Below are 14,104 nucleotides of genomic sequence, written 5' to 3'. Positions count from 1 at the left end.
CATCTACATCTACATCAGTACAACCAACAATCGATTTCCGATTATGACTGGTCGGCGCTGTCAGAGAAACAGTTGTTAAAGAAATTTAGTATATAACAGTTTTAAAAGTAAAAGATAAAAGGACAGTATGCTACAGTTAAAATAGGACAGAATGGAAGAATTACATAGTGACCGCCGCCAGCCTCTCTGTAAAGATACTGAGGCTGGGGCTAGCCTTGACTGATGTGGGGAGGGAGTTCCAGAGACGGATGGTTCTAGGGAAATAAGAGTTAGCAAAGTATTGAGTGCTGGAATAAGGGATCAAGTAGTTCAGATTTCTAATGGGGGTCAAGTAACCTTGGTCAATAGCAACGGTCTGGGTCCTTACTTTGTAAAACAAAAGTAATGAACAGTTTAACCTACGGTACTGGAGAGTTTTCCATTCTAAGCATTTCAACATTTCAGTTACAATGCCTGTGTAGTTGTAATCATTCATAACATACCTAGCTGCTGACCTTTGGACTCGTTCAAGTTTATGGGTGAGGGTTTTCTGCCAGGGATGCCACACAGTTGAACAGTATTCTAGCTGTGGGCGGACATAGGTGGTGTAAGCAGCTTCTTTGACCTTTATGTTATCTGTCTTGACATTTCTCTGAATAAATCGAAGGGAAGAGGTTGCCTTAGAAGTTATGTTTTCTATGTGTTGTGACCAGTTCAAATCATTGGAGATAGTTATTCCTAGGTATTTAGCTGATGAGGTGGACTTTAACTCTGTATTGTGTAACCTGTAGGGATATATAAAGGGATTTCTCTTCCTACTTACTCTAAGGACTTCACATTTGTCGGGGTTAAATTCCATTTGCCAGACTCTTTCCCATGTTTCTAATTTATGGAGATCTTCTTGAAGGGCTATATGCTATCATTATTTGATTTGACAGTGAGGTATACGATGGTGTCATCTGCAAACAAACGGGTTTTACATTTGACTGAGTCAGGCAGGTCGTTAATGTATACAAGGAAAAGGCAAGGCCCAAGGACAGACCCCTGTGGAACTCCAGACAGGACCGGAAGTTCGCTGGACAGGTGACCTTCAACTGCGACCTTCTGAGTACGATTAAACAGGAAGGATTTGACCCAATTAGTTATTTGGGGACTAACACCTAGGGATTGTAACTTGTAAATTAGCCTCAAATGGTCGACTTTGTCAAATGCCTTAGAAAAATCCATTACGATGACGTCAGTTTGTTGGCCTTGTTCTAAATTACTATAAAGTTCCCGAGTGAAATTAATAAGCTGAGTTTCGCAACTATGACCCGACCTAAAACCATGCTGGAACTGGCTGATAATATTGTGTTTGTCAAAGAAGGACATAAGATTTGAAACCACGATGTGCTCAAGGAGTTTGGACGCAATACAGGTCAGAGAAACTGGTCGATAGTTGCTGGGTTTTGATTTGAGACCTTTTTTAAAGACTGGTGCAACTGTTGCCTTTTTCCAGTCTTGAGGGACAATGCCTGTATTTAGGGATAAATTGAAGATGTGGCAAAGGACGGGGGCGATTTCTTGATGAAGTTCCTTGAGAACACGGGGGATAATTCATCTGGCCCTGACGCTTTATGTGAGGATAGGCCAAGAAGGAGTTTGTCAACACCCTCTGGAGTTACATTTATTTGGTCCATTAGGGAGGAAGGGGATGTTAACAGTTTGGAGCACAAATGTTTAAGGCTTAGGGGCCTAGGTGGGGAGAAAACTGATTCAAATTGCTTATTAAGGATGTTTGCTTTAGTGACTGGATCAGTATGGGTGAAACCATCTGATTTGAGAGGGGCTATGCCGACATTTTCTTTTTTGTTATGTTTGATGTAGCTATAGAATTTCTTAATTATTTCTACCAGGTTGGGAATTATGGCTAAAGATGACGTTTTCCATGTATGACCAGTATGAGGCTCTTATTTGCCTTTGTATATAGCATTTTAGGGACTTCAGTTTCTGGTTCTTAGCTTGATTTGGGGATTTGTTGAGTTTGTGATCGAGTTTATCACGATTGTGGATAAGCCTGATAATTCTGGGAGTTAACCAAGGCAAGTCGGCACGGGATTTGGATATTTTGTTAGGGATATGCTTGATACAAAAATTAAGATTCATTTAAGCTGTCCTTAAATGAGTTCCAAGCCTCATCAGGGTTTGTATGGGCCTTAGTAATAAAACTACTACTAAATGAGCGCATGTCAGATCTGATTGCCTCCCAGTTAGTTTTCCGATATTGTTTTATTAGTCTCTTTGGCTGGATGGACCGCCCTCTGTTTATTTTGACCTCATGAAATACTATATCATGGTCAGAGGTTGCAAGGCCGGGAAGTGTCTTGACGAGGTGGACGTGGGATGGTCGGGAGGTAAGGAAGAGGTCAAGGGTATTGGACAACCTGGTTGGGACTTTTACCATCTGTTCCAAATTTAGGTGGGACAGTTTTTCCATAAAATCTTCATAGAAATATGGAACAGCTGGATTTAGTGGTGTTCAGCCTTCAAAACACAGCGACAACAACAACAACCGAATCCAGACAATATTTATTTTGTTTTCTAAAAATGGCTCAGACATTTCAGCAAGAATATATGCAGATGCCGCCAATGACTCGGACATACACGACGGCATGTGTTTTAACAACATTAGCTGTGGTAATGCTTTTTATTCCAAATAAAAAAAACAAACAGGTCAAAGAGAAAGCCTATAACACCTATGTCCGTCCACAACTCGAGTATTGCTCATCCATCTGGCACCCCTGGCAAAAGTCCCTCTCATACAAAGTCGAAAAGGTGCAAAGATCAGCTGCACGGTTTATCTTTAACGACTATAATTATACAAGCAGTGTAACCCAGATGATTAACACCCTAAACTGGCAAACTTTAGAACAACGGCGCATACAATCTTCTCTCATCTATTTTTACAAAATCCGAACGAATCATGTATGCGTCGACCATAACCATCTAACTTCGACCAGAAACCTGAACTACCTAATTCCACAGTCGCATACTCAATTATCAATACCACATGAACTCCTTCCCCCGTACAGTCAGACTATGGAATGGCCTTCCTCAATATGTACAGTCCAGCCCCAGCCTCAACATATTTGCTGAGTGGCTGGCTACTGTACATCTGCAGTAACTTCCTTCACTATGTTTTTAACTTAGCACCAAGTCGCAAGCCTACTTCGCTATAGTAAGATCCAACCTCGAGTACTGCGCTTCGGTCTGGAATCCCTACACCAAACATAACATTAACAAACTGGAGATGGTTCAACGCAGAGCGGCCCGCTACACCTGCAACAGATACAGGAACACTAGCAGCGTTACGGATATGCTCGACGACCTCCACTGGGAAACGTTAGAGTCCAGACGTGACAAGATCCAGTTAACCATGATGTATCGTATCCGGAACAATCTGGTAGACATCAATGCCACCGACTACCTTAAACCTGCATCTACACGTACGAGAGCCCAACACTCATCCAAATTTCGGCAACTTTCAGCCAGGACAGACACATACAAGTATAGCTTCTTCCCTCGTACCATCTGCACCTGGAACACACTACCGGCAACAACAGCTGAGGCTCCTGACTTGGTACACTTCAAGCAGGAGCTTGCCAAGATGACATTCTAAGCAGCTATCCTTCTCAGACTGTTTTAAGAACCGATGATGGTTGGAGCAGTACCGGTTGGGTGAATTCCCATTAGGCGCTACGCTTGCCGGGTTGGTCTGACGCTAAGGAACCGACGCAGTCAGAGAACTACCCCTCATGCATTCTCTCTTTGATCTAACTATTTCTATCTTTCCTATTATACATATCTTTTATCTTCATGCTTTTTTTACTTTTCCTGCCACTAGCCGAAACGTAATGGTCAACCTGATGACAGAGTTTCGTATGCTGTAGATGTAGATGTAGATGTAGCACCTGTAGTAATTTTTATTCTTTGCACCAAACGAGTTTTCTCATTTTTAACACTGCCCAGACAAGCGCCTTCCAGTCATAATCGTTAATGATTGTTGGAAGAATCATGTAGATGTAGATGTAAAATGTTTCTTTCATTCAAAATAATTTTAGTAGATCACAGCACAGGCAATCGGCGTGTGACTTTGACCCCTTATGAATGATGGACCACCACCCTGTTCTCTACAACCCAGATCCCCAACATAACAGAAAAACACATTTCCAAAAAAAAAAAAAAAAAATGCTATATATAAAAAAAATAAAGGTATGGTACTTTACGGCCAAACATCAAGGAAAAAATGGAATGGCCTCAGTAACGATCTCACTGCGTACACAATTTTCGGTCGATTTTTGAAAATCTGGTCTTAATCAACGCATAAAGCATAAATCTTAACGGTAAACATGAACTTCGGTCTCAAGGCTGCATCATTTTGATGCAGCGAGACGCTATTCTTTGACAAAATCATCTCGTACACGATGTGACCTAACCCGTATATTTCTCGGGCCAATAGACAAGTCAATGGCAGCCACCTATTCCCTTCGTTATTTCCAAGCACAATCGTGGCCAGCCTTTAGAAACATAAATAATTAGTCGCTTACCTATAATTACTTCGTCCAGTTTCCGTCAATAACGATGCATCCAGTCAATTTTCCAACGCTGTATTTCTCTCAAAACATCAGCTGCCATGTTTAATTTATACCAGCTCACGTGGAGAACACACCTCCAGAATCGACCAGTCGCAAAAAGGCTGCGTAGTAAAATCCAGTTCCAGATCGCCGTATAAACATGGCAGCTGATGTTTTGAGAGAAATTTCCGAAGTAATTATAGGTAAGCGACTAATTATTTATGTTTCTAAAGGCTGGCCACGATTGTGCTTGGAAATAACGAAGGGAATAGGTGGCTGCCATTGACTTGTCTATTGGCCCGAGAAATATACGGGTTAGGTCACATCGTGTACGAGATGACTTTGTCAAAGAATAGCGTCTCGCTGCATCAAAATGATGTAGCCTTGAGACCAAAGTGCATGTTTACAGTTAAGATTTATGCTTTATGCGTTGATTAAGACTATGCGAGCGTAACGCTATGGGAAGCTACTCGGCAAATTTATGGAACATTTCAAAATCGGAGTTTATACACTTGCAGCCACTACCTGCATGATCGCACCTTTGAAACATTTAAAGCCTTCCATAAATGCTAAACTGACCCCATAAATTGCTTTGAAAAACACAGTACAAGTCTCTACGAGCGAAATATTTCAGTTATCCCCAGTGATTTCATTACGGATAGCGGACGTGTTCCTGGTTTTTATCACTTCGTTTGGCAGCTGAAATCGCCGGGGATATTTGAAATATTTCGCTACTAGAGACTTGTTCTGTGTATTTCAAAGCAATTTATGGGGTCAGTTTAGTATTTATGGATAGCTTAAAATGTGTGGAAGGTGCAATCATGCAGGTAGCGACTGCAAGTGTATAAACTCCGATTTTGAAATGTTCCACAAGTTTGCCGAGTAGCTTCCCATAGCGTTACGCTCACATAGTTCACCTTTTCAATGTATATGACACTATTACCAGATTTTTTGCCATCGACTTTGTTTTCATTTGACTAATATATATGAAGTATATTTGTTTGAAAAAAAAATTATATTAAACAAAAAATGTACACTGGACCCGTGCCTGTGTAGTGGATGGGGTAAAAAATTACATCATAATTTTTAATTCTACACCACATAAATGTTTTGGGTATAGTTACCCATTTCTATAGACAAGCACTCTAGCTGTCAAAATGGCAATCTTGGTTTATGGTCAAATAGGAGAGATCGCCGTGACGTCGTGCATTAACAGGTGGTGGGCAAAACGAAATCAATGTTGTTACATCGTTTGTGTATGGGATCGGAATTTTTAATTTTTGGTAACTTTTTCGCGCATTTATGGATTTTCAAAATTTAAAAAGTTTTGAAATACTTACAGTTTTCATATTCATAATTATATCTTTTTAAAATGAATTTTAAATGACATTTAATTTTAATAGCGGCGTAGTGGTGTTCTAAACTGTTAGAAAAACGCTGTAAGTTAAGCGTTCGTAATTAATCCATTTTATTTCGAAATAATAATTAAAAGTAATTAATAAATTGTTTGTTTAATAACGAGCGCGTAGCTCGCCTTATGGCAATATGTAGGTGAATATAACAAAGGTGTGCCGAATGGGGCAAAGTGATGTAGCTGAAAAATTTTCCTCTCGTTTGGGTGCCGCCATTTTGTTCTACTTCCGTCAAAGTCGGGAAAATTTTTTTTTAATTTTTTTAATTTTATATTTGAGTTACAATCTCTATGTTCATTAGGTGTCTTTATTTTTAAAAAAGTTATGTTATGGAAATAATTTCAATTTTGCTTTTATTTTACAAAGTGCGTGTCCCTAGAGGACAGGCGCTCACAGGAAATGCTTTGTTGGCAGTGAATACAGAACTTCATTTGATTGCTGAATACTATCCATCACTCAAAAATAATGCAAGAAAGATTTCCAGTTGGTAGAAAAAAATATGATTTTCTTTTAAAAGATCAAGCATTGGCCAGAAAATAAGATAAAATATCATAAATAAGCATAAAGCCATAAGAACGCCACAAACAGGTAATGACGTCACCAAGACACCAGCTTTCCATAAATTTTGCAACGTATGATATTCACTGTTACAGATATAATGACACTAAATTTTTGTTTCTTTTCAAGTGAATAGGTTCTCGGAATTGTTTTAAGCAGTGAATAGTCTCTTTGCCGTTTAAGCTATGCTCGCTCAGAGGCTTTGCCTTTTTCATATTAATCTTTCCATTGATCAAAAAATTATTGATATTATTTGTGTTTTAAGAAAGTTTAGGCCGTTAGAAAACCATCACTGATTACAAAAAACATGGACATTCGGCATCTGCCCACCCGATTACTGTCTTATCAGTTCTAAAAATAGAAAATACAACGGATTTGTATACAAACACGATCTCTTCTATTGGTCATCAATTTCTCAGGCTGGTCACACTTCACGATCGCGCTATTATAACCTGATTGAGCTTAGATTTAATGAATAGGAGTGTATTATACTAAAATTATCGCCTGATCATATAGTTACAATTACTTGCGAATTCTCAAAGTGTATTTGCACTTCTATTCATTAAATCTAAGTTAGCTATGCCGGGCTATAGCCCGATTGGGAAGTGTGACCAGCCTGTTTCTGTTGAAGTCTAAAATGTTGCGTTAAAATTCTAGCTTGTACACCAGTCAGGGTTTTTTTTACCAGAAGGGGAAGGGCCCAGGCCTGTGATTTGGGAAAAAATAGCTTTGTATTTGATAGTCTTGATACAATGTACTTAAAAGGTGTCACTATGTTTACATACATGTAGAATGTGTGTACATACCTTACACTGTGTTTCTGGTGGCTAAACACTAGTTAAGACAGAATTTAATTTAAATGCATACCATAGTGAAAGGAGACTATTATTTCATTGCAAAATGGATGAGACTCGTGGCCAATAAATGAGACTAGACATTTATGACACTTTAACACAGGAAAAGAGTTGCTTGCCAGGTGGTTAAGTGACAAAAATACTTAGAATTGCCCTAGTCAGAATTTGTGTCAAGCATATCGCAGAAAGTATTTGACCTAGAGTAATCAAGCCTCACAGAATTGTTATTGAGCAACCAAACCAGAGTTATGACCCTTGACTTAGTAAAAACTGTTTGTGATAGTGACAGGAGTAGGGGCATGAGTGTCCAATGGAAACACATCTAGTTTAATTTAATATGCGCTACACAGTTGCATGCACCAGAAAATTACATTTTGATGTAGAAGGGTTTGAACTTAACAGTGTTTCATGTAAACATATATTATTAAAGTATATCTTGAACAAGAAACTATACTTAGACCTTTTTGATAAGCTGAATTAGTTCAAAGAGTTTTTCATTTTCAGAACTATTCTTTAGTTACATTGTTTTGAATCTTATTCCAGGCATTCAGCTGCACTTGAAATATTTGCTTAGTGTACGTTTTTGTTTTTCAGCAACTAGATGTCATAACACCGTTCCAGATCTACTTTAATCCTGATCTTATATTCAGAAATTATCAGGTAAATTTTTTATTTCAACGTTTTCCACCGTCTTACTACACATAGTATTTTGATAATAATAACTAATATGTTGTGATACTTGTAATTATAAATTTGTTTAAATGGTTGTTTTGCATGTATTTATATTTAAATACAGTTATGGCGACTGGTCACCAATTTTCTGTATTTTGGACCAATCGGTTTCAACTTCCTATTCAACCTAATTTTCACATACCGGTACTGTCGAATGTTGGAGGAGGGCTCGTTCCGAGGGAAGACAGCTGATTTTTTCTTCATGTTTATGTTTGGTGGATTGTTAATGATTGTATCCTTTATCAAGATGAAATTACATAATAGATGTTTGTTTACTTTGCTAAACTTGAGCAAAAAAAAGGTGATGATCATATTCTAGTCAGCCAAATTTTCAGATAACTGTAAGATTTATTACTTTGACATTTTACATACTTGTTCGTGAGAAATCTCCATTTTTTAGCTCGACTATTCAAAGAATAGTCTAGCTATTCTACTCACCCTGGCGTCGGTGTCAAACCTTGGTTAAGTTTTTGCATGCAAGTATATACAGCCATCAATTAAAGGCATATATCTTTGAAACTTACTTTTTCTTTTTCTAGGTCAATAACCAACCTCTCTGGGTCAAGTCCCATAACTCTGACATGTATTTTGAGCAAATTATGCCCCCTTTTGGACTTAGAAAATTTTGGTTAAAGTTTTACATGCAAGTTACTATCTCCAAAACTAATGCAGATCTTGATTTGAAACTTCACACGTGTCTTCGGGGTTATAAAACTAGTTGATAGCAGCAAGTCCCATAACTCTGACTTTCATTTTGGCCAAATTATGCCCCCTTTTGGACTTAGAAAATTCTGGTTAAAGTTTTGTGTGCAAGTACATACAGCTATTTCTAAAAGGCATATAGATTTGAAACTTATTTTTTCTTTTTCTAGGTCAATAACCAACCTCTCTGGGTCAAGTCCCATAACTCTGACATGTATTTTGAGCAAATTATGCCCCCTTTTGGACTTAGAAAATTTTGGTTAAAGTTCTACATGCGAGTTTCTATCTCCAAAACTAATGCAGATATTGAACTGAAACTTCACATGTGCCTTAGGGGTTATAAAACCAGTTGATAGCAGCAAGTCCCATAACTGATATGCATTTTGGTCAAATTATTACCCCTTTTGAACTTAAAACTCTTTTGATATTTAACCTTTTTAGGTAATATTTTCCTGCCTCTGGGACAATATTTCGAATAGTGGAGCTTGGCTGTCTTACAGACAGCTCTTGTTCTAAATACAGTAAATGTGAGAAAAAGCATGATTTCCAAGAAAGTTGCTTCTTTTTCTCCAAAATAATATAGCTCAGTTACCATCAGTCATAATCAGTAGTTATAGATAATCACCAGGTGATAGATGGAAAATTATAAATTGCACTGCCATTTCTTCTATTGTAGATGAAGGGAAATGACCTCAGTATTGCTTTCATGAATTTTGACACACTTTAAAGTTTCCACCTAAGGTGTTTAACTTTCTTGTTGCACTATACTGTGATAAATCTCCAAGTTTTCCTTAACTTTAGCTAAGATTGTTGCCCTTTTTGTAAATCTAGTGTTTCTGGGTAGTGCATTTACAATTATGTTAGTGTATGTGTGGAGTAGACGGAATCCATATGTAAGGATGAACTTCTTTGGACTCATGAATTTCCAAGCGCCATATCTGCCCTGGGTTTTACTTGGATTCTCATTATTATTAGGAAATTCAGTTATCGTAGATTTAATGGGTAAGTGCTTTTAGTTTTACTAGATTTGATGGGCAAGGTTTGACTTTATGGCTATGTAAAGTTTAATATTCACTATATTCATTTTGAGACAATTATTGTAAAGTGTGAAAGTAAGACATATTCTTTAACATGAACTAGGTACATCCAATCATAATTCTGTGAAAATTCAACATTTACTTGTTAATGATGGAAAGATTTAACATTTTTCTTCCACCTGAAGTTAAAAAACTTAATATTACAAGGTTTACAGGTGTTGCTTTAGTAAATATATGTTGCAGGTATAGCAGTTGGTCATATATATTACTTTTTGGAAGATGTATTTCCACAACAACCAGGAGGTTTTAAAATTCTTAGAACTCCAGGATTTTTGTAAGTATCTTCAGAAACATTTTCAAGTAGTTCTGTTTATATGGTCAGACTTTTTAAAAGTTGACTATAAGAATATGTCATATCTCATCAGCTTTAGGGAATATGTGGCAGGAGAGCATTCTGTTAAGGCAGTAATGAGGCTCTGTTGAGTTACCTGGTTGCGGGATATTCTGAGCACCTTAAACCAGTTATGGGTATTTTTTTTTGCATAGAGTATTCTAGAAGAAACAATGTAAAAACACATAACTTTCTTTGTAGCACTACTTTCTGATCAATCATGTTTTTTAATGAAGCACAAGAAATTAACATCCGTAAATAGAAATGACTTCAAGGCATTTTAAAGATGCACAAGAACGTCATGCTCCAGTTTAGTTTTATTAGCTTGACTATTCGAAGAATAGTCTAGCTATTCTACTCACCCTGGCGTCGTTGTCGGCGTCAGCATCACACCTTGGTTAAAGATTTGCATGCAAGTACATATGGCTATCATTTGAAGGCATATAGCTTTGAAACATGTTTTCTTTTTCTAGGTCAATTACCAACCTTACTGGGTCAAGTCCCATAACTCTGACATGTATTTTGAGTAAATTATGCCCCCTTTTGGACTTAGAAAATCCTGGTTAAAGTTTTACATGCAAGTTACTATCTCCAAAACTAATGCAGATATTGAATTGAAACTTCACATGTGTCTTCTAGGTTATAAAACTAGTTGATAGCATCAAGTCCCTAACTCTGACCTGCATTTTGGCCAAATTATGCCCCCTTTTGGACTTAGAAAATCCTGGTTAAAGTTTTGCATGCAAGTACATACAGCTATTACTTAAAAACATATAGATTTGAAACTTATTTTTCCTTTTTCTAGATCAATTACCAACCTCACTGGGTCAAGTCCCATAACTCTGACATGTATTTTGTGCCAATTAAGCCCCCTTTTGGACATAGAAAATCCTGGTTAAAGTTTCACATGCAAGTTACTATCTCAAAAACTAATGCAGATATTGAATTGAAACTTCACATGTGTTTTCAGGGTTATAAAACTAATTGATAGCATCAAGTCCTATAACTCTGACCTGCATTTTGGCCAAATTATGCCCCCTTTTGGACTTAAAAAATCCTGGTTAAAGTTTTGCGTGCAAGTACATACAACTATTACTTAAAGGCATATAGATTTGAAACTTATTTTTAGCTCGACAATTCATAGAATAGTAGAGCTATTGGACTCCCCCATGCGTCGGCGTCCGCGTCCCGATTTTGGTTAAGGTTTTGTATGTAAGCTGGTGTCTCAGTAACCACTTGTGAGAATGGATTGAAACTTCACACACTTATTCACTGTGACAAACTGACTTACACTGCACAGGTTCCATAACTCTATTTTGCTTTTTTACAAAATTATGCCCCTTTTTCGACTTAGAAGTTTTTGGTTAAGGTTTTGTATGTAAGCTGGTATCTCAGTACTTACTAATGGGAATGGATTGAAACTTCACATACTTGTTCACTGTCATGATCTGACGTGCACTAAACAAGTCCCATAACTCTACTCTTTTTTTTTTTTAAATTATGTCCCTTTTCGACTTAGCAGTTTTTGGTTAAATTTTTGTATGTAATCTGATATCTCAGTATCCACTAACTGGAATGGATTGAAACTTCACACACTTGTTCACTGTCATGATCTAACATGCACTGTGAAGGTCCCATAACTCTACTTGGCATTTTTACAAAATTATGCCCCTTTGACTTAACAGTTTTTGGTTAAGTTTTTGTATGTAAGCTGGTATCTCAGTATCCACAAATTGGAAAGGATTGAAACTTCACACACTTGTTCACTGTCATGATATGACATGCAGTTCAGAGGTTCAATACCTCTACTTTGCATTTTACAAAATTATGCCCCTTTTTCAACTTTTGTATTCATTCAGTTGACAAGGCTGTTGAAAAGTTGAGCGTTGCTGTCCTCCGACAGCCCTTGTTTCTTTTTCTAGATCAATTACAAACCTCATTGGGTCAAGTCCCATAACTCTTACATGTATTTTGGGCAAATTATGCCCCTTTTTGGACTTGGAAAATCCTGGTTAAAGTTTTACATGCAAGTTACTATCTGCTGAATCAGAAATATACTAATAAGAAGAGAGAGCAACTGTCAAGTTTTTTGGCTGTAAATCAGTTTTGCATGATTAATATACAGATCTGATGGGTTTTGCTGGCATGGGATAAATCACCTCAAATAGTCTGGTATCATATGCAAGAAAAGTGGTATAGTTTTCCTAAGGGATACTTTATGATAAGATTGTTATGTTAAGAAAGAGTTGATTCATGAACATGGGAGGCAACTGCATCAGATATTTTTATCCAGCAACTTGTTATTTCCCTTCTGTACACATCCGTCAGATGACAAGGTCAATCACATTTTCAGTTTTTAAAAAATAATTATAATTAAAAGATAACTACATAGCCAGGATAGTTAAAAGGTAGCAGCGCAGGCAGAATGCCAGATAAACGTCTTATTTTGGAAATAGCGTATTGTTTATGTGATTATAATCAGATTAGAATGATACTATCAGTTAATGTTGCAAACCATGAAATAGTTTCTAACTAGTGTAGTAGTACTCGGGTAATAGAGCTTGTAGGTGTTGGGTGTCAAGTCGCACTGACACAATTAAGGTCATATCCGAACCCTTTGGGCTTTAAATGGTATAGAAAGACCTCAAGTGCCAATTAAGAGCCGATGCAGTGGTCCAGTGGTAACACTGTCTGACTATGAAACCAGGGGTCATGAAATCGAGCCCCCCCACTCCTCCAACTAAAAATTACTAACCCTGGGATAAGAGTCCCATGTATGGTTGCTGTACACCTAGAATGTTAAAGAACCAGGGAAGCTTATTGGAGTATCTTCTGTAACTTGTACTATCCTCCCACTAACGTTCTAGCACATGGTCCCCTTGGGAGAACCACCCATCTTCCATGGGCCAGCTGGACAGTTTCTTGGCATGAAAGAAATTGACCTGTGGCATCAAGAGCAGCCCATCATGTGAGTCAAATAAATAGTGAATAGTTTTGTAATATCAGCTGTCAAACAAGTTATTGGCTGTTTCTTTATTCAAATTTCAAAAATGTGTCTTTTTTTATTTTCAGAAAAACTATATTTGATGCTCGAGAGGATGATCCTAATTATAACCCATTACCCGAGGAGCGGCCTGGGGGGTTTAACTGGGGCGAGGGTCAGGTGGCGGGAGAGAGGGACGAAAGAGATCATCAAGATTGAACACTTACGTACAACTGACGGGATCTGTGCATAACTTATACTAACAGCTTTGTGATACGGTTTATGGGAAGATTGAAATTTATTTTTGTTTGGTAAAAATCATGCATGACTTTTGAGAGTTAACAGCGTGAGAGAAATACAGAATTTCAGACAAACTGTAGCTTTGTTGCCACAGTTTGAGACAGTAACTGTTAGAACTTGAAATGTGCCAATGCTTTCTGTGAGTTACAAAGCATTCTGGGTAATAAGTACAGTGCTTCCATGGCGGCGGAGCTGTTGTTAAAGACATGTTTGAGCCTGAAGACAACTGTTATAGTTGTAACAACTGTGAATAAAATTATTTTTGAATTTATAGTTCAGTTTTAACTGCTTAATCATTATGCTTTTAATTCATAAACTTGTGCAACATTATGCAGTATTTTTGCTTGTTCTTTAATATTAATTCACATAATAGCCAAGCATGGCAGTTGAAGGAAACGTGCTTATTATACAACTTACTTCCTGTTAATCCCACAGCAGGTGTCATATTTGCATCATATACACATTAGGACTTCTCCGTGCAAACTTATTTTATTGTGCTGGCATAGAATTTTACCATCGGACATTCTTTGAAGAAATGGAAAA

General features: G+C 37.4%; 1 protein-coding gene across 1 annotated transcript; it reads left to right on the top strand.

Annotated features, from left to right (window-relative positions):
• The first annotated feature begins 2,495 nt into the window (after positions 1-2,495).
• On the top strand, positions 2,496-13,891 carry LOC123535428 (derlin-2-like). Its single transcript, XM_045318086.2, has 6 exons — positions 2,496-2,655; positions 8,011-8,076; positions 8,213-8,380; positions 9,657-9,852; positions 10,131-10,221; positions 13,351-13,891. The coding sequence occupies exons 1-6, from the start codon at positions 2,566-2,568 to the stop codon at positions 13,478-13,480; spliced, it is 741 nt and encodes a 246-aa protein (XP_045174021.1). The 5' UTR covers positions 2,496-2,565; the 3' UTR covers positions 13,481-13,891.
• The last annotated feature ends 213 nt before the right edge of the window (positions 13,892-14,104 follow it).

This window comes from Mercenaria mercenaria, chromosome 12 (genome assembly GCF_021730395.1).
Source record: "Mercenaria mercenaria strain notata chromosome 12, MADL_Memer_1, whole genome shotgun sequence".
NCBI classification, from domain to species: domain Eukaryota; kingdom Metazoa; phylum Mollusca; class Bivalvia; order Venerida; family Veneridae; genus Mercenaria; species Mercenaria mercenaria.
This window is presented reverse-complemented; position numbering and strand designations above follow the sequence as displayed.